Raw genomic sequence first — 22,514 nt, forward strand, 5'->3', positions numbered from 1 at the left:
CTGAATATATTCACTTTTTGGAAATTTACCTTATGTAACACTTATTTTCAGAATAAATATTCCAACAGATGAATCTGATGACATTATGATATGCTAAAGTAATAGTTTAAATGCTTTATTTCTTGAGGTAATATGTTTTTTAATAAGTTTTCACAATCTGTAATCGTTAATATTATTTTTTATTTCTTTTTCGACTAGCATTACTTTTTTTTCACAGAAACAATAGGTTGTAATATTTTTCTTAATACAAAACATATTATTATGTTTGTGTAGCTGACGTTAATCAGCTGTAGTTTCTTTCTCGGCTACCGCGTTATTTCGTAGTTGTTGATTGTGACTACGTAATTCTTTTATTTGTTTTTGTGTAAATGTGTATAAATGAAGTTGTTTTATGATGCATAATGTCTCAGCTAGGTGCTAGATTGCAAATTTGTAATGAAGAATTAGTTAACTGTAAGTTATACTTTGCAGAAATTATTTTACAGTTTAAAGTTGAAGAAATTAAGGTTAGCTTGTTAAACGATAAACGCGCTTGCAAACTCGCTTTCCTAATTAGTATAAGAATATAATTAAGTTACGATGTTTGTAAACAAACGAATTAAACACTTATGTAAGTGTTTAATTTTAACCTGTGCATTGACAATAAGTTTCTTTTCAAATGTCATGCTTATGTACATAATTCTACTATCTTTATTAATTCAACTTTTACTATTTTAAAATTTTATGAACTTGTATTAAAAAATATTAGATTTTATTCCGTGAAAGTTTCTGAATCTGTAGTTTTGAAAATTATATGTTGTACTTGTTGAACCTTGTATTGGAAAAATATTAGATTTTATTCCGTGAAAGTTTCTGAATCTGTAGTTTTGAAAATAAACTTAATTTATACTTCATTATTTACTATTGAACAGCTTTTGATTCTGTTATATTCAGAAAATTTAAGAATTATGAAAGACCAATTTTATTTTGAAAAAAGTATTTGTTGAGACCAATAAGAAAAGGGCAACTCATACCGAGCATAGTTTAAAATATGATGATTATTACTATTAACTGCCCATTAAAGTCATATTTATGTATTAATTCATTGCATTGAAGTAAAATGGCAACCTAATGACAAAACAGTCTACAGCAGTTACTTTGTGACTCTCATTTCTATCTCATGTTGTCACAATAGAATTTATTATTTAAAAAACACAGCCATCTAAACTTGGGTTTACTTCATAGTCTTACTATTCTCTTTTCTTCATTAAGATGCTTACTCTTACTTCTTAATCAAACTTACTTAAATTTACTTATAATCATGTAAGTTACTACATAATGTAGTCTATAAGAATCTCCTACATTTCTTAACTTGGCTAGATGTTCCTTTTTAATGAATGATTATTGTGTAAGCATCTGATTATGAATCATAATAAAAAAAAGTCCAATCTCAATCAGAAACATACTTACTAACAGTTACGAATATTTATCTCAGGGACTCTTCAAAGATTCAAGAACTATTATACATCATGTCAGGTGCTACGTGGTTATTCCATGGATAACAAATACTTTAAGCATGTGTCTGGAATAAATATTATACATCTGAAAACGTATATAAGAATATAAAAAACATAATTTATTTCAGTGTACAGAGTGATTCATATAAATTTCAATAGAACTACTATTCATTTAGAGCTGTTTAATTTATGTGCTGCATGATTGTGAACATATCAACTGCTTAACCTTTATTGTTTTAGTTGTGTTATTGTGATTCAAAATGCAATACATACTAGAACATCTATCTGTTCATTGTGAAATGTTACTACATAACAAATTAAATCATAGTGGCACAAAAGGTATACTAGATGGAATTTGGTGTTAGGCTAGACAGGAACACAATACTGGCATGGTTTCCAATTTGGAAACAACTGGCAATCTTATCAATGAAACCAGAAAACATTGTCTGCCAAAAGTGCACTTTGTTACTGTGGTTATTGAGATGAGACTTCTGCAGTCACCTGGTAAGTCATTAAGACTCAACAGTGAATTTTTGTACTTGAAGAACTGTGAAGAAAACTAAACTGAGATAATGTAAGATAACAGCTTTTCATGAGTTTTTATAAATCAGTAAGATTACAAGTATACAATATTGTCACTGAGTTATTACAAATCTTGGATACTATTCATTACCTGATCATAGATGAAACTTGCTTTTACTTGGTTGGGTATATTAATTCACAGAATACTTGCATGTGTGCTATGCAGCATCCACATTACATTCATGAAGAGTCTTTTCACCATTGAAAGTCAGAGTTTGGTGTGCAGTATCAGCAGAGAAGTTACATTTTTCAATTTGTGTGAAGGAACAGTGAATACTGCAGAATTCTGTCGTTTTTTCATGAAATTTGTTATACAACTGAATAAAATTGAACTATGTCAAGTATACTTTAAAGAGGATAGAGCCACTGCTGTAATTCATGGGAGTCTATAGAATTGATTTAAAGTTTCTTTGATAACCATATCATCATCAGGAACTTGTGGCCACCAAATTCACTAGATTTAACCCCACCAAATTTTTTCTTGGGGTTGTCTGAAGGAAAGAGTGTACACTACATGCCCTAGGACATTACATGAAAAGTTAAGTACAGATGCATCAATAGAGTAAAAATCATTTTTATAACAAGAAATCTTTGGTATTTTTCAAGAAGATACCCGCAACCAATAAGGCGATCTGCAGATCTGCAGGCTGATCTGCAGATCAGTCGCTGTAGTTAGTTAGTTGTTAGATGGTGCTACTGAAAAGTTATATTGAAATAACAAAATAAATAAATAAAACTACAAATATAATCTAACCAAACTTAACCTTCACTAGCAAGTGAAGGTTAGCGAACGAAGCGAGCGTAGGTTAAGTTTGGTTAGATTATATTTATAATTTTACGTTCTGTTTAGCTATTTCGATATCAAGTTTATGTTTACTAGCTAAGTGATAGCAATAGCTTTTCAGTGGCGCCATCTAACAACTAACTGACTAACTGACAGCCACTATCTGACTAACTGCAGATCTCCTTATTGGTGCGGGCATCATCTTGAAAATTAATAAATCTTTTATGCTGATATGGTTTTTAATTTATGAAAAATGACAATATGTATAAGAGTCCTTTCCCATAGGCAGTGAGGTGAATCTTCATAGATATTTTCGTACCAACTGCTTTTTTTCTCTTATTAAATTAAGCCAAATTGGTTATTAATTGTATTAGGTAATAGAAATATTATTCATTTTCTAAACCCCTTGAAATATGCTTCCAAAATATGTTTTCAATGATGTTTTCAATGATGTAATCCACTATCTTTTCTAGTATTGTTGCAGATGATACTGTTGATAATTGTTCTTGACCCTTTAGGAATCCCATTTTATTTAATATGCTGTCCAAATGTAGGTACAGCCATTTGTAATAAAACAAATCATATTATTAAAATAGATACAGAACAAAAAATTCAAAAATAATTTAATGGAATTAAAAAGTAAAAGATTCCACTTTTTGCTCAAAATAAATTGAAATAGCCAATTTGTAGTCCCTTCTTAGATGCATCGAATGTTGTGAAGAAAGGAAAGAGCCAATTTTATATCCCACTTAGGATTTTGGTTTGAAGGAGTTGTAAAAGAAAAAAAAAATTAGTGAATCTTTCGCTTCCTCAACTTATCTGTATAGCTAGTGTGCTTAAGTACTGCTGAAGCGCTACTGTCACATTTGTGTTTTCAACAAAGTGTACAGTTTGAGGTAGTTTGTGAAGCAATTAATATTTTGTATTATTAGCAGCAAATGCTTTAAGAATAGTCATTTTATCCTCAGTAGTTTTCATTTGTGTTGCCTGGGTCCAATGTGGTTATGGACACTCTGCTCCCACGTCCGAAAGTGACCGGTGAGATAAGTATGCTGTAGTGTTTGTTTATGTGATTGGCTTTGATGTGATGTGTGGCGTGAAGTATGATGAGTGATGATTGGATGTCGTGGAGTGTGTGGTAAGATTTTAGTCTGATGTTTGGTATCTTGTGGGTGTGTGGTCTGTGTCTGTTGACTGGTGTCTGAATATGTGTGAGGGCGTATTCCCCTCTTCCTGAAGTTATGCACACCAGCTGTACCAGGAAGGGTGGGTATTCAGGGTGGAGTCGATAGTGCGCAGGAACAAATACTCATTTAATAACATCTTGTAGAACCTGTTAGCGAGCCCGACACTGCCCAGGTGCCCATAAATGGGGTTCCTCCACCTCTTATTGTAAGTGTTTATGTATGTTAATTCATTCTAACGTTTTAGTTTGAGTATTTATAAATACTTTCTCAGTTAACTGTAGGTATACTTTGAATATAATTTATACACATATTTATGCATTATGAAATGCAATAAAGGTTTCTTAGATCAGATTAAGTAATCTAATTAAAATAATTTAATAAAAGATCAAATTTGATGCTAATATTTATAAATTTTGTACATTACTTTTAGAAAACTTAACCTAACTTACAGTTCAGGTACCTTTTTATGTTGTATTCAGTAATTCCTTTCAAGGACAATGCCTATTTAATTTTTAATTAATTTCATATTTACATTTTTATTATTTTACTTATATAATTTTATGATAACCATTATATTTGTTTTAGTAATTGAAAATATGAGAAAAAACCTAGAAGATATTGAAAGTGAAATTGACAGTGATGAAAAACAAAAAGCAATATTAACTGCTCAGATTGAAGAATTATCACTTAGTTTAGATAAAGTTAATGAATCGTAAGTCATAATTTTTCATATTCAAAAAACCTTAGTTTTTGCTTAGCACATCTAATTTACTTTCTGATTTTACAGAAATGTTTGACAAATAAACCCTCTTTTATTTCTTTAACAAATTGTATTCTTAATGATAAATGTATTTCCACTTGTATGATATAAAAAAATCAAAAAGAGGCAGCTCAAGTTGTTGTGAAAGTTTAACATCAATAGTATGTTATTAATAAAAAATAGTTCATTGTAAAATATTCCTTTTTGTAAGGGTTTAATGTTAAGACAACAGTCTTGTTTGAGAATCTGCAGAGAATGCATATGGTCACAGCCTAATGAAAAGGTTGTTATGAGCACTTACAGAATTGGATATGCAATAAAAATTTGCTGGTCTTCATTAATGGTTTGTTAATAACTAATTGATCTATAAACTACTACCCTGGCTCTTAAATTCATGTTAGCTATTGGAATTACAGGATGCCGTAAGTGATAGTTAAAGTAAAAATAATTTTCAGATGCATGTAAAAGCCTGTTTAGTATTTTTTGTTTGTTGATTATGTATCTACAAGGTTTAATAAAAAAAATAACGCGGAATTTCAGTTTTTCTGAAAAAAATATTATTTATTCATCAATATTGATTTTATCACCATCAAATTTTCCCTTTCAGTTATAATACATTTGTACCAGCGCTTGTTCTAATCTTCAAAACACCTCTGGAATGCAGTTTTCTGTGTGGCATTTAGCTCCTTTAGCGATTCTGTCTTTACTTCTTCAGTGTTGGCAAAACATACTCTTTCATGGTTTTTTTCAGCTTGGGGAATAGCAAGAAGTCACAGGGGGCCAAGTTTGGCAAAAATTCACGAACAAGCAGTGAAGTGTGAGCAGGTGCATTATTGTGGAGCATTTGCCATGAATTATTTTGCTACAAATCTAGGTGTTTTCTTTGGATTACATCAGGCAAATGGCATAAAAATTCCACGTTGTACTCCTAATTGACTGTACAACCTGATGGTAAGAACTCATGATACACAGCCGTTGGAATCGAAGAACATAGTGATCAAAACCTGAAGGTTTTGATTCTATTTGATGGGATGTTCATATTCAATTGAACTTCACAAGCTTTTTTCGATCTTAGCTCTTCAGGAAGCTTTCATTGGGACAATTGAGCCTTAGTTTTGACGACATACCCATACACCCATGTTTCATAATTACTTATGACCCGTTTTAGCAGTTCTGGATTATTGTTCACTTTATTCAGCACTGCTTTTGGTAGAAATTCAACAATTTTGGAACTAATTTTGCTGCCATATGTTTCATGCCTAAAACATCTGTAAACATTGTTTGCCATAGCCAAACTATATGCCAACATCATCAATAACCTCTCTGATAGTGATATGGCAATTGTCCATAATCATTTTCTTCATTTTTGTCATTGTCATTGGTTGTTGATATTCTGGGACATCCAGGGTGCTCGTCATCAACATCTACACAGCCCTCTTGTAAACGCTTGTTTTATTCATAGAAGAATCGCAACAGTGTTGCACTTTATTCCATTCTTAAAGCAAAATTTAATGCAAATTCTTTGTTCTATTTTTTCCACTAGAAAATCTCAGACCTTACCAAAACACATGTAACCTTTTCGACAGCTAACAGTAAACTAAGCTCCCAATATGGCTGCCAATGTAAATATTTATTAGGGTCAAGCATACCAACACAACAAAAAAAAAATTGACAATTGGACTAATACAATCCAGGAGATTTAAAAATTTTCTGTATTTTTTTAATCAAATCTTGTATGTTACTTCAATTTTTTCAGTCTGCTAAAAGTTTGCCAGAATTTTACATCAGTCTTATGTGAATCTAAGTTAACAGTTTTATTTTATTTAGAAAAACAATATTCAGTGCTTTCTTTTTCTTAATGATTAGAGTGAACTTTAGATAAATACCATTAATCAGCTGAAATACTTACTTCTTGCAGCATGTAGAATTTATCATCCTCATTATTACTTACCTGCTACAGAGTTTATTCTTTTATCTATTTAAAAAACCATTCACTGAAGTCCCAGTTGATGTTTAGATAATTATAAGATCCAAATTTATTGAACTTAATAGAAAATATATTAAAACTTCTAAACTATAATCATTAATAACAAAAAATGGTATACTCATACAAACACAATTTCAAGAAAAAAGAATCTTTTATTATTAATGATCTATTAGGTTTTATTTGTGACAAATGTGAATTAACATTTTTAACATATCAGCTTTCAAATACCTGCACATTTCTATTACTGTATGACTCTGCATGTGATATTGTAACTCAACAACTAGTACGATGTTTGATAATATTTTTTAATCAACTGGAATCTTAAAAAGTTTACTTTTTAAAATTTATATTAATTAAAGATTTATAGGGTATATCTTGTCTTCTCTTTAAAGAGAAAACATAGTATTTGAAAAGATTTAATCATTTCAAATTTAAATATGCTACTAGTTGCGTTCAGTGATACATTTTTGTCCCAAATACTTCCTTTCTATATTACACTTTTAGCATTTTTTCAATAAACCATTTTTTTTTTTAGATATTTGCTGTCAAAATTGTGGTCAAAATTTTGTTTGGGTACTACATCTGAAGTTCTCTAGTGTAAAAAGGTCTTCCTTCATTACTATAATTTCCCTCCAGTAATAATTTTAAAAGATTCATGTATATGTAATTAAAGTTCCAGAATTAAGTAATATTTACTTTGTGATGATAACATAAGTCAAAATCCAATTAGGAAAGAAAAATGTGTATTTTTAATTTTCAGGTAATCTTTTAGGTAATTACAGTTAAAATATTGTTGTAAAATAGGTAGAGATTTATTAATAAACAAACTATTTTTTTTTCATGTCATTTAGATTAGTCAATATTATAAGAATTATTATGTTGGTTAAGAAAGCAAAATAATTTCCTTGATTGTTTAATTAACTTGGGTTGTATTTTAATATTTATAATAATAATAATTATTAATTGTAAATGTGTAATTAATAATTGTAATTGTGCTTAATAATAATAATAATAATTCTATTTTAATATTTTTGTAATATTTGCTGTATTTTAATCAAAATAGTCTTTGTAAGGCAGTCATTATCAAGAGGTATTGTCTTACCAGTTTGCTATACCATCTGCCACTGATTTTTATTTTACTTGATGCTTGAATATGCTCCTCAATAATTACCATTTAATAACAAACAATCTTTGTAATCATGATTATTCTGCGACATTACAGCAAATAGCATTCAAAAAATATAGTAATTTTGATGGGGCTAAAGTAGAAAAATTTTTTTACATTTTTTTCAACTGATTGATAAATTTTGGTGTAATTTTTTTTCTCTTGAAGTGGCAGTCCTTCACACTCCTAGTAAAATAAAATAATTGTGTGTGCGTGCACGCACATAACATATACAAGGTAGATTCAAAATGTTTCCTGAATCAGTTTATTTCTCAAAAATTACTCATATGAATAAGTTTAAAGAATACATTTCCTTCAAAGTAGTTTCATTTGCTAAAAACCTTTACTAATATAGTAAAACCTGTTCAAAACAGACCCTGAGCAAGATGAAACCTTTCCATTTTGGAAAAATAATATTTTTCTTGTTAAAAAAGTAGAAAAATCAATGTTAATCATCCTATACAATAATATAGAACCTCCACAACTCTTATTAATATTTTCTTTCGTTACTGAAACTTTGTGCCAGGCGATGATAATGTGGAAGTGTTTTTCATCCATGAAAAAAAGAAAACTTATGAAATTTACTATTCTATTTTTTAATATAGTCATAATAAATAAGCAGGACTTTGAACATCTCAGATAAAGATGACATCACTTAATATTTTTCTAGAATTTGTCTCTAGTTCATGTTTGTGATCATTAAATATTGATTATTATATGTCCTCACTGCCAGGCATTACCTGATTTTTCATTTACCCCTTTTTCCTTTATTTCAGCTGACTAGTTCCAATTCACCATTTAGTAACTGAAAAGTACCTGCTCCATTTACATATTTCTCCTTAAGAATTTTTCAATTGAGGACACTAGGATTTTTTAAAAGCTTCAAGAATTTAAAAGAATAAGGACTGGCAAAATTAAGCAACAGAAAACGTATGAGAATAGTACAAGCATTATTAAAGAAAAAAAAAATTGCATCACAGAAGAAATGAGAAGAAACTCCAGAGAAGTCACTTGCCACAATAAACCCAGGGATGTCGGGTTTGTCTAGAAATTTAATTTGCCTCTACAGTAAGAGGAAAATGTAGATTCTCACATTAAAAATAATTTCCTTTCACAGAATGGCCTGACTTGGCTGGGAAGACTTTCATTTATTGTAAGTTATTTCACACAACAATTCCTGCTACAAAAATGGTTTTAAAAAACTATTTTGTAAACCATAAAGCCATTTTCTAACTGCATTTTAAAACAAAACAAATTTGATTGATAGAATAATTAAGCTATAATAGTTTATTAAAGGTCAATTATTAAAAATTTTTTTAATTTATTTTTTTAACAGGTTAAAGGAAAAAATCGCTATGAAGAATGGATATTGTCAGATAGTAAATGAAGCTGAAACAGCCTACATGAAAGTAAGTATTTTTTTTTAATCTAATTATTTTTGTTATTTGTTGACATATTTAACTTTATTACTGAATGTCATACTGATATTCAGTTATTACACTTACATCTTTCAAGTATTAATAAAACTGTTTACATGCATTCTTTTCTAAAATTTTGAATTTATTGACAATAGAACTTATATTAATAATTGAACTATAGTTGTTTATTAACCTATAATTACAATTTTTATACAATGAACTAACTACTGAATATTTAACCCAGGAAAACACTTGCTCTTACGACATCCTCTTATCTTACATAAAGAATAAGTTATTTAATTGCTTAATCCCCTTATTTATATAAGATGACACTTAGTCCCAATCAAAGGATTTTTCTGTTTTACTAAATACATATATATTTTCAAAACAATTACACATCTAACTTGAAAAGGTTCTGTTTTTAGATCTTTTTCTTAACAAAAAACTGTTATTCCTTTTGTTCTATTTTAAAGATTTTTGGTAGGATTTTCATTTTAATTAATAAATCATTTACACTAGTTTTCCCTATCATAACTTTATTTTTATTTTTAAAGAAAAGTTCACTTTTAATGATGAATCATGAGACCCTACTTATGATTTTCTAATGTACTGCTTTATAACTTTATTTTTGTCTTTTTCTTTACCTTTTAACAATTTTCTTTTTATGTGTGTGTCAAGTTGTTTATTATATAAATTTTTCATTAATTTTATTTTCATTATAGATCTTTTTCCATTTACAGAGTGTCCCGGGAGGATTCTGCTAAACTTCATAGGTGTATTCTCTCATTAAAATAATGAATAAAGTTTATATAAACAAGTTTCCGAAAACGTTAATTACAGCTGGGTTTTGACCTGAGAAATTAAAAAAAAAAATTGGTCCCGTAAATGTATCACCAATATTTTCTACAAAATTGGATGTAATAAACAAAAAAATTGAGTTGAAAAACAATTTTTTAGCTTTGGTGTAAATAACTTTGTTAAATTATCAATAAACAAATAAAACTTATTGATTAAATTGATAGAGAATTTAATTCTAAGAAAATTGATGTAAATAAAGTCAAAAAATAAAAATAATAGTGCAAGAAAATAATATTTTTTATTGCATAACCAATGTGGAAAATGCTGAATTACAATTTTAGACTAAAACAAACTTCCTTCTATTATTGGATAAGATTGTAAAAACAAACTAAACCTCTAAAACCAAATAAAATTGCATGTATATTATTCTTACATTACATCAGCTGTTCAAAATGTCCACAAGCAACCTGAAAACATATTTCAGTATGACAAGTTACAGATGAGATAGCATTTTCTAATATTCTTTGGTTGTTTTCAATTTCTGCAATGGCCCAACTGATTTATTTTAAAAGTTCATTTGCATTTTCTGGTGTTCGTACATACACTAATGCTTTCATATATCCCCACTAAAAGAAATCCAAGGGATTCATATGAGGTGATCTAGCTGGCCATAGTTAAGTACCTTACCATTTTCTCCAGCGGTTAGGAAATATTTCTTTCAGATAATGAATAACAGGATCATAAAAATGGGCTGATGCACCATCATGTTGAAATTACATATGAGTTCTAATACTAAGTGGAACATCCTATTGACAGCTCATTGTGAAGAAAGTTGAGGTAACCATTACCTGTGAGTCTACCATTGATAATGTGAGTTCAGATAACAACATTACCTATAATCCCATACCAGACATTTATTGAAAACTGTGCTGGAAATTAGTTTCAATGGTCTCACGAGGATATCATGTTTCCAAAAATGTTTGTTTTGTGTATTGTTTATCCCAGCTTGCATAAATGTTGCTTCATCTGTAAATATCAGCAATGGAAGCATGCTGTTTTGTAATAACCACTGACAATAAATCAGCTGCAGATTGTAATCACCTTCTTCAAGACATTAGCAGAAGAGGAGAAATCTTTCACTAGCTGTAACGCGCTAACAAAGTGTTTTCGAACCTATGTTTATACATACTTTTTTTCCATTTGTTTAATGAGAGAAATATCCTATGAAGTTTAGCAGAATTCTCCCAGCACATCCTGTATGTATTTATTTGTTATTTATTATTATTTCAATATCAGTGTAATCCATTTTACAAAAATGCATTGACAGTTGTTTGCTAACCAAAGCTGTGAAAGTTTGTTCAAAAATATTTAAAATCTTATCCAAAAAATGTATATAAATTTTGTTTAATTATTTTGTGCCACTTATTTCCCACTTCAACATTTTTTTCACTTCATCAAAGCTATTGCCAACATTTTTGCGATGATTTCTCTTTTTTTACCATTTTTATCTTCTTTTTTTTTACTAATTAAATGCAGCTTCATGTGGTAGGAAATTAAAATTGCTGTGTGGTCAGAAAATCTTGTTCCCATAGCTGCAGTACATGGAGAATTAAAAAAACAAAAATATCTGTGTGTACATAGTAGCTGACACCTGTAGAAGGCAAGTAAAAATTTAGGACATTTCCATACAAATTCAGAAAATATGTAAATTTATCTTTCTCAAGAAGTACATCTGATTTATGTTCAGATTCATAAAATATTTCCCAGCTTCCCATAACAATATTATTTATTTTTTTGTGGGGATATCAGCCATCTAACTGCTATAGTCCCAAACAAAGAAGAAAAAACTTTTCCCATCTGATAAAAAACAGCGAAAAAGTCTAAAGACCATTCTTGTCAAACAGATCATCCTTGAAAACAGACTTATCATTGATCAATGAAACTCCAAAAGAACACAAGTTGACAAGAGTGTAGAGCCCTTGTCAATTAAAACCTTATGATCCATTTCAAAAGAAATGTTATCAGAACATTTACATTTAATGTAAATTTTCTGATAACATTTACATTTTGCAGCCAATATCAGATGACTCCAGCTTAGGTGGAGTGGGGAGTATTTCAAGTCTAGACTGATGCACTCCCGAAATTTTTGGTGCAACTTAAATATTCGGTCTCTCCTTTGGAGGCTCCATAGCTTTGTATTCAACAGTTTTTCTATCCAGGGCCTTCTCTATCCTATCTTGCACCTGCATCACACCAGTCAGACTTATGCATTGTTGTCACACCTTCCTTCACCTTATGATTGGTCAAATGAGTGTTTTTGGCCTTTTCAGATGTCTCCTTAATATCTACTAATAGCTGCATCTTCACAGGTCTTCTATGTTCTTTTGGGAGAGAAGATTTCATCCTGCTATTAATGATTTTCTCAATCATAGCTGCAAGGGTAGAAAGTAACTCTTCTGCATTAACCTTCGGCAAAGAAAGAGTGCAGTTGCTTGTGCATAAGTTGATGTAGGTCAAGGTGTTCAGTTGTTGATGAATTTTCTTACTTCAGGATAAATGATCTTTTGTAGTTTTTCACTTCCTGAATCACATTTTAAATTTTGTAAACTGGACAGTTTCTAGAACGTCAGATGTGTTGCCCTTTGCAATTGATGCAAATAGACATGGATTAGTAGATGCAGAATAGTGATGTAATCTCTGTATGGCGTGCCTTCATGACTTCCTTTACCACACATCCAATTTCTTGTTTTTCATATTTGACCGCAGTGTGTCCAAAAGCATTGGCACTTATAACATCACGTAGGTTGCAGTATGAATGCTCAAACATCCAGATGGTGTGTGCCAACATTTGCTTTCTCGGGCAATGAAGGTCTGTTAAATAATAACATACGTGAAGCAGAAGGAAGAATCTCACCATTTCTTCTCATGTTCAGCCTTCAGCATTGAGTCACACCTTGTCTGGACAATTTCTCTACTATTTCTTCTACTGTACAGTTAAGAAGATTACAACTACCCCTTTCAATAAGTTTAGGCTGCTATAAAGTTGGACAAATATGGGGAACTCACCAATCTTTAACACTATGATTTTCTGTGTTTGACTGTCATTCACAGTTTCAACATATAGAATGCTAAATGTCTTACGACAGGGCCACCTTGTTATCTACTGGGCAATCAAGAATGGGCTGATTTTTCTGAAAGTTTCCTTTTTTCTTGTAATCACAAGACGCTTGGGTTTAGGTGCACTGTTATTAAAAAGGATCTGTCGTTGACTTCTTAAACCTACTTTCTGCTTTAATTATCTTTCCTTTGAGAACAGTTATTTTAAAACAGTGTCTGTCACACTTAATTCAGAATGAAAAATTAGGTAAATCATTAACTCAGGGTAATAAGTATTGCTCTTAAATATTGTATAATAATGTTATTTGTACAATGTATATTGCATGAGTTTATTTTCAAATAAATATGTATGACTAAGCATTACATATATAAGTAAGCATTTATGAATCATATATTTGTGTTTTTAGGATTAGAAAATTTATTGGAGTTATTGTGTACAATATATTATATATAGTAGTAACTGTAGTAATGTGCTCTTCTTTACCCACCAGTTTTCTTAGTTCGCTCCAGTTCATTAATGACTACATCAAATGTGTAAATAATTCACATAGTTATTTTGTGAACCTTTGTAACTAGTTTTACAAAAAGACATCCTGTGTGTAGGTAGAGAATCAGATAAATTATCATTAAGGGTCTAATAGTAATAAAGTGCGTATGACAAAAGTAAAATTAATTTTGTTGGAATATATCACCCAAGAACATACTTATTAAACCCGTCATATTTATTTTATCACAAATATGATAAGTGGATGTAACATTACAGTATTCAGAAAAGTAATATCACTCATAATTTCACACTTGATTTTAGTGGTTAATTATCTACATAGCACACGGATTTTGAATTTAAAAAATCATTAAATCTGCTGGAGACTTCTTCCTAGGCTTAATAAGATGTCTTACAGACTTCCACTGATCCTGAAAGAATGTAGGAAGATATCAGTAGGACGTAGATCTTGTGTTGGACTATTCTTGACATCCTTGAGATATATTTTACTATTCTCTTGGACATCCTGCTCTGAGTGGGTATTCTTCCTCCTCTTAAAAATACCTGTAATCTTAATACATTTGTAAATATAATACAATTCAGTGTAATAGTTTATTATTCAATCCATTTTTTTTTTTTTTAGATTTTGGAGAGCTCTCAGACTTTAATTTCAGTGGTAAAGCAGAAGCATTCAATGCTTGAAGAACTGAAACCTTCATGATGTATTGCTCACTTCACTTATGCATTTATTACTAAACGTATCAATCATATACTATTTATTAAATAGTATTTTTTGTAACAAGACAGGTCTAGAATATGAGTTAATGTAAAAAGATTAATTATTTTTCTGCGTATTCGATAAAAATTTAGTTAGAATATTTTTAATATGAAATTTAAAGTTTGTTTGAGTAATGTTTACCCTTCATATGATATGTACTTGTAGAAATACATCAGCCCTTTTAGATTATGTATATTTTTTAACTTTTTATGTACCTACAGTCTCCTTACATAATAGAGATTAGAACTGTTACTTTTCAAAATGAAAAAAAAAAAAAATACATCCATTAACATCTATTAATTATTGACTAGAGACCACATTTGTTTCCTTTAAAAAATATCTGTGTTTTAAAGAAACAATTGTTTACTTTGTAATATACATTCATTCAGCTGTTAGAAAAGTATGTGTAAAAAACTTCTTATAAATTCATACTGTACTCATTAATTTAAGATTAGTTTATTAATATTTTAATCTTACCCATCTTTGATAAATTGCTGTTATTGTACATCAATAACAAACAATAATCTTTTGGATTCATTTAATATGTTATAAAATATAACTATGTTATAATAACAAGCCCTTAGGATACAATAAAGAAAAAACCAATAATAATTAAGTAATTACCTATTACCCGCTTACATATGATAACAATTATATATCAAAATGATTAAAAATCTAATAATAATATCAAAAATATATAATTACTTGATTTTAATAAACCTAATATTTCTAGCTATAAAATCGTAATAAATTTTTAAGTAAAAGAAATATATTAAACACCAGTATTTTAGAAATAGAACACAATAACAAAAGATTTAAAGTATTGTATTGGTAATTAATATATATATTAATTTAGTATTGTAGTAGTAATTAATATATAAATTAATTTAGTCAGGTTCTCATGACTGTTATCATCCCTATAATCATTTTTTTGTTAGGGTAAGCGATTGCCAAAAATCCAAACATTTATTTGTGATTACATAAAATTTTCCTTCGATCAGATCCTAAAGGAACTCCTTTTTAATGACACAAATTCTTCTTGGCTGCTTTTATCTTAAAGGATCAGAAATCATACCATTTTTCATTAATTTACCCATAGAAAATCTAATGTCTCCCATTTCTCTGGTTCATATTTCTTCTTTTTTTTAATAAAGAAGTAGACCTCATATTGTTTTGATTGAAATTTGTATGTATGTATGTATGGACAGGATCTGATAGATTCGAGTGTTTTTCAAGGAAACTTATAGCTTCTCCATCTCTGAAAGTCTTTCAGCTCCATTGCTACAACAGTTACATAGTATGTTGCTATTGAAGTTGCTGAAATCATAGATCTTCTACTGCATCTACACTTTCACTGACTTTTCTAAAGTATGATGAAAAGAGTAGACACAAAGCGACAGCCCGGATAGAAGTTATAGTTAAATTTCATCAGCAGAGATTAAAGAACAGATGACAATATAGATTAAAAAAGTAAACATCATCCAGTTCTTATTCTGAGAACAGCTATCCAGTCAAAGTTGGTGTTTTCCATCTTGTGCTTCATGTAAGCCAGATATTTGGGTATGTGCATATAAAATCCTCTTATTTTCTGCCTCTGACCGCCTCATGTTATAAAACAAGATCAGTTTTTAATTTCTTGCTTGATCCAGTTTTGTTATAAAAAGATAATCTTTTTGTCATTTTGTAACATATTGAAACATGGCAGCATAATAACTTTCTGGAAATCCATGATGTATGTAATTTCATATTTGAGTTGTTTTATTTCCATATCTTTTTTATTTAACTCCCTTTTATACTTGTTTTATGTTTTATGATAGGAGGAATACAAATTCCTCCTAAGTAATCCTAAGTATTCCTCCTATAAAAGTTTGATAAAGGAAATGTTTATTTTATCAATATCTTCCTTATAGAAATGCGCAATTTAAAAATTAAATTTTGCATTTTTCTTATTGTTAGGTTACTTGGCAAGTACAATTTATTAGGGTAATGCTCATACCGGTAATGCGATATGGATGGTTTAAAGGATTTCATGTATTGTATAATTAGTATCCTGTAAATATTATCATGAGGAATTTTGCCCTTTTTTCCATCAGCTTTCAGTAAAATTCCTGTCTGCTTGGATGTCGTTTGAATTATATTGACACTATTTCTAATATAGCCCTGACAAGTAAGAAAAAAATACCTTGCAGACTTTCATGGGATAACCTTGCCCATCTTTCAGAAATTATTCAAGTGTCATTCCTTTTTGAATCACAACCTGTTGTACATCGCTTAATTGTAGCCTTAACTATAGCACCAAAATGAATGATTTCTGGTTGTCTTGAGAAAGGTTCCAGTATTGCTTAGTCTTTGATTTTTATTTATTTTGCGTTTATTCATCTCAGCCCTTTATGAAGTAGTGGAAAGTAAAAGCTTCTTCCTTTTTCTAACATCACTATTTTTTGTTAATCTAGTTGCTACTTCAGTTCAACTGCTACAACTTGACTGGCTTCAATTTCATTTCCAACTTCAACTATAAAAATTTCATTATGAACTTCTTTAGCTGCAACATCCAGTTACAAATTATTTTCTCCTGTAACAATGTATTCAGCCCGTGCTGTGGTAGGTGTGCATGTTCTCTGTAATGTGATGAATAGCAGGATCATATTTCAGTTACGAACTAATGCAGTCAACTATTGTTTCATCTAATTCATTCATAGTCAAATTTTTGGAATTTATTTAAAAATATTTGATTCATCACACTCCTCATGTCTATCTCTTACCACACAAATTGACACTTACAACACCTTCAAAAATGTCTATAGGAATTTAAGAACCTATTTCATGTAAATTTGTTAAATTTTGGTTCAGTACTAACGTCATCATTAGTGGCCCCAACAGAACTGAAACAGTAAAATGAAACAGATATAGGTAATTGTATATGTCTGATCTTAATTGTAGTCATTTTAACATGACATCTACTAACAATCATGATAATCTTATATCGGTACGTATCTAATTTACATCACTCAACCTTAAATTGGTTTTGTCTTGAAGAAATCCTATTATTCAATCAAGGAGTAAAAGAGTCCATTTCAACAAAGATTTAGTATATGTAATATGGGCTCCATCAAAAATGTTCATGTAAATGTGTGTGCATGGTGTAGTCATTTGCAACACCAATGTCACATTGTGGTCTATTGATCAAGTTAAAATTTTTGTGAATGAAGTATGCTCAAGATTCATTGAAGATATTACAAACTATCATAAAAGTAATTTTTTTTTTTAATATACTATTGAATAAGGGGGGTAATAACCAAAGAGTTGCTTAACTGGTTAAGAGTATTCAGCAGAAAAACTACAGTAACAAACAAATTATATTTAAATGGTATGCCATTCTCTCAAAATTTACTATGGGTATAGGCATTTTAAAACAAAATACACTAAAATTAAGTTGTTATAATTTTTATTGAACAAATATAGAAATAATTATTATAAATTTTTATTTATGATTTTTAACAATTATAAGATATACATTCTTTAAATCTATAATAATTATTATTTCAATTCAAAGCACATAATTGACAATCATCACAATGTAATCATTTTTTTTTTACATATTATTGTAGTATTAAAAATATTTAACTGAAATCATGAGTAAATAATAATTACATTTCTTCTTTTTTTAATTTACTCCACAGATCAATTATTTTAAAAAGATTAATACATATTTCATTACATGAATAATAATATTATTGACAACTGTAAAAAAAATTATATTGGAACTAAATGTTGATAGATGATTTACTTTTATTTTTTATGAAATAAAGTGTATAAATGCTAATGTATATCTGACCAATTTTTAGCTCTAACAAGTAGTAAATTAAAGTAGTAAAAGATAAGTAAATTTTATTTTGTTTTAGTTATAAATAAATGATAACTTGGTAAAAAGTACTCGATAATTCTAATTAAACTAAAGCTTTAGTAAGTAGTAGAAAGATGAAATTTATAAAAGTGTTAAGAATTGGTATAACTACTAATTAAGTAGTAATGGGTATAATAAAAATACCATAGATTTGGCATCTCACATTACCATTATATTTGAAATAACATCTTTCAGTAATCTGAAGAAAAGTAATTATTTGGTTGCATTATTCTATAAAATGTGGTGAATTCTTTAAGTCTGTGAATAATAACAGTCTGTCAATAATAATAAGTCTGTTTCTAATTATTAGAGTGGCACTCTGCACTAGTGTTTACAAAAATTTTGTGCATTTTAAATTTTGTATAATAATGTGTTTACTATTACAGTAAGAGTTTTTTCTAATCAGAATATTAACTCTCAGTATTGTTTTTTTATAGATAAATTTTAAATATATTTTAATGATTTAATAATTAGTTAAAGTTAAATGAAGTAATTTATTTCAATATAAACAGGTTCTACAATATAATCATAACTTAGCTAGTGCAATAATAGCTGAACATAACTATAAGCATTAGTGGTACATGTATATTATACTATGTATTGAAAATTACATAACTGATTTTTTTTTTTTTTTTGAAGTGATAAAGTAGGAAAATTATTTATTGCCATGCAGGATAGGCCGGGGAAGCAAGGATTGGCAATATTTAATATTTTATATCATCTTTACATAATAAATTAATCTAAAATTTGAGAAGCCAAGCAATGGACAAGGAATAAAGGACAGATATGTATTTTTGAAGAGGTTTAAAACTTTTTCAAAAGTCAATGGTCATAGGATGGCTTTGTTTTAATACTAATCAGTCTGAAAATCTAAAATCAGAAAACATTGCTAATGATAAAAAAATGTATTTGATAAATATATTGTATAAACAAGTATATATATATATATATATATATATATATATATATATATATAAATATACTTTTGTATCTAAATATTTGTATTGTGTGGTCTGCAATATACATATTTATTTATATAATTTATCAGTAATAAATTGCTAAAAATATGGTAACCATTTACGTTATTTAAATAACGGTTTTTAATTCTTTCCCTTTAAGCATATCATTATGTATAATAAATTAACTTTACTTTGGTTAAACTCAATGGCTTATTTAGTGCAGATTAATGTTGCACTATTTATTCAAGTCTTAAAATCCAACTGATTAGAAATGGATTTTATAGCATATAAAAAATATCACACCTCACTGGTATAATGGTCAGTTATTTACAGGTTTAGCATTACTATTAAGTTTGCAGTTAGATTTGGTGTTAATATCCTTAACTTACAGTTCTAATTCTAGTTCAGTCTTTTAAATTAATAGGTTAAATTTTAAAAAAAAAACCTATTTTATTTTTAGGGGTAGATTTAAAATCTTGACAGCCTGCTTTTTATAAATAAATAAAAAATTTATGAATTATAAAATTTCTTCTAATAGTTTTTATTTTTATTGAACTCTGCGATTAATATTTCAGATCTTGACAGAACTGTGCATCTACAATTCTGAAAGAGTACAAATTATTTTTATCTCTTAACAAGCTGAATATTCCTGAGACATGAAGTATGAATAATAGAACCCCAACTGCCAAAATATTTTTTTCACATGTAAAATCTTGATTGAAATGTACATAATTTTTAGAATATTTGTTTTAGAAAATGGATACTTAACTTTATTAAATTGGTACATCACTCACTACTTCAGCTTTCTGTCAACCCCCAGATAGTTTCTATCTAGGAATTTAACACAGTTCTTGGGTGTTTTCGTAGATACACAGGGTTGCAATCCCACTAAACTCCAGATAAGAAAGAGCTGCCTTACATTCTATCTGTAGGTGAATATTTTGCATAATTTCACTGCTAAGTTGTAGACAATAAAATCACAAGAAACAGTTAGAAAGTGTAAAGTATCTTCACTTAACCTGATATCCTTAGCTCAGCAAACTTTAGGCTTTAAATATCCTCCAACAGTGGCAATTAAATCTACTTTGTGTGCCTGCTTTATTCTCCCAAAAAAGAAAGATATCTTTTCTTAGTAAAAATGCATATCAAATTACAAGTACTTTATTGATTGCTTTTGAATTGTTGGTTGCTAAACAAGTTATCAATATCTGATTATAGCCAATATTCATGATAGTCAGATATGCAAAATAAAAGTAACGAGATATAAAATTGCACTTTTAGAAACTGTATGGTTTATCTGTCCATTAACAGTCAATGGTTGTACTTTAAATGTAAGCCACAAGCAGTTCTCAAGAAAACTGCTGCTTCTAGTATTACTATTTGAGAATACTTAAAAAAATTTATAACAATAAAAAGTATTCTAGCTTTCACACTATTTTGATTCCACTTATTTCTTTCTCTATCATTGTCAACAGGATAGGAAGGTTGACAATTGCCAGTAATATCTGAACAGTTACTTGATACTGTGTCTCAGGCACCATACTTTTGGCTTCTAATTAACACCAGTGGACCTGATAATACAGGATGAGTAGCTACAGGTAGAATCAGTACATAAATGAGTAACGCAACTGCCTATGAACTTCAATTGCCTACAACCTTATATAAAGCTGAACAAAATATCTGGATACTTCCAACAAATCATGATTCAATTCATCACTGTTTCAACTTATTTCTAAATAATTTTTTAAAAGTGTAACAAAGGTTCCACTAGGGATTTATTAATTTTCTGTAATTGTAATTTCATTAAACTTTTCAGTCCACAGGTCTAGATAAGTGGACCTTAGTTTAAGGTTAATAAATATGCAATTGTAAACATATCATTTCAGTATTTGCATCCTCATATGTGGAACAGTTAAGTTTTAGTAATCAACACAGCTGCATTCACGTACTGTCAACAGCGAAAGTATTCATGTTCCATAACATGCAAAATGATGTCAATCGGTAAACATCTGATTCGTAAGTATCTTGTTTTTATTTATTAATGTGAATTATATGCTAGTATTTTTTTCTATTAAGCAAAATATGAAATTCTACATAAATTGTTTTACTCCGATTATAATATGTTTTGTATTTATTTTTGCAGTATGCTTTTATAATGTACTCATATTATGGACCTCAGATTTTAAGGATATGTTCAGTAATATCAGGCTACATTTTTGTTATAGAAAATGCATTTTGACAGACGAAAAAATGGTTCAGAAATTGAAATGAAAGTGATTCTGAACCATCAGATTATGAAGAAAACTACAATGTTGACAATTTTCCAGAGATGGATTCAGTGGATGAGGTTAACTTTACGACTGAAAATGCAGATATTTATGATATGGGAAACTCAGGGAGGGTCAATCCATTTGAAGTGTCCCAAAAAACATAAGCTGGTTGCTTAACCAATTCAAAAAAAATTCAAACTTACCCGCTTGTTTCCTATATTAAAGGACCTATTTTTTACTTAAAAATAACCCGTGGCGGCCATTTCTATTATGGTGCGCATACCTATTTTCATGATTGTAAGGGTTTATGGAAAAAATCATAACTAAAAAATTATTGGTCCTGGAAGGATGTTATAAAAAGAAATTCAATCATATTTTCTCAAGGTAAACGATTGGTCTAGTTGCTTATTTACCTATCTCTCTACGAGAAAATTACCAATAAAGTTGAACATGAAAAACTGTGAAATTTCACTTTTGGTAATTTTTTTCAAGAGGCAGGGATGGCATATACAGTTTGAATTATTTTTTTATATGTAGGTGTATGTTAGTAATTTTACCATAAATAATATTAATGGTAATATACATACCCCTAAATTTTTATGAATTTTTGAAAACTAACTTTTTTTTAAAATTCACATTTTGAATTTTTTGTGATAAAAATCTCAAATTTGCACAACTTACAGTGGTTTTGTAGATGTTTATGGCAAATAAAAATAAGTTTCTTGTGTATTGTACTAATAAAAAAGTTATAACCTTTCAAAATGAAAAACCTGTTAAAAGCGATACCATTTTGACTGGCTAATTAAGTGCTCCAAGGGGGTTTCT

The 22,514-nt window shown here is 29.0% G+C and overlaps 1 protein-coding gene across 4 annotated transcripts; it reads left to right on the forward strand.

Moving 5' to 3' along the window:
• The first annotated feature begins 108 nt into the window (after positions 1-108).
• LOC142319277 (uncharacterized) lies at positions 109-21,170 on the forward strand. 4 transcript variants are annotated; one of them, XM_075356380.1, is made up of 4 exons: positions 109-127; positions 4,635-4,761; positions 9,298-9,370; positions 14,422-14,745. In XM_075356380.1, exons 2-4 carry the CDS (start codon positions 4,646-4,648, stop codon positions 14,497-14,499), a joined length of 267 nt encoding a protein of 88 aa, XP_075212495.1. In that variant the 5' UTR covers positions 109-127; positions 4,635-4,645; the 3' UTR covers positions 14,500-14,745. The 4 variants fall into 4 exon arrangements, with proteins under 4 accessions (XP_075212495.1, XP_075212493.1, XP_075212494.1 ...); XM_075356378.1 differs by lacking the exons at positions 109-127; positions 14,422-14,745 and adding exons at positions 279-453; positions 20,895-21,170; XM_075356379.1 differs by lacking the exons at positions 109-127; positions 14,422-14,745 and adding exons at positions 279-453; positions 10,120-10,256.
• The last annotated feature ends 1,344 nt before the right edge of the window (positions 21,171-22,514 follow it).

The sequence above is a fragment of the Lycorma delicatula genome, chromosome 2 (assembly GCF_047948215.1).
Source record: "Lycorma delicatula isolate Av1 chromosome 2, ASM4794821v1, whole genome shotgun sequence".
In the NCBI taxonomy this organism is placed as follows: Eukaryota; Metazoa; Arthropoda; class Insecta; order Hemiptera; family Fulgoridae; genus Lycorma; species Lycorma delicatula.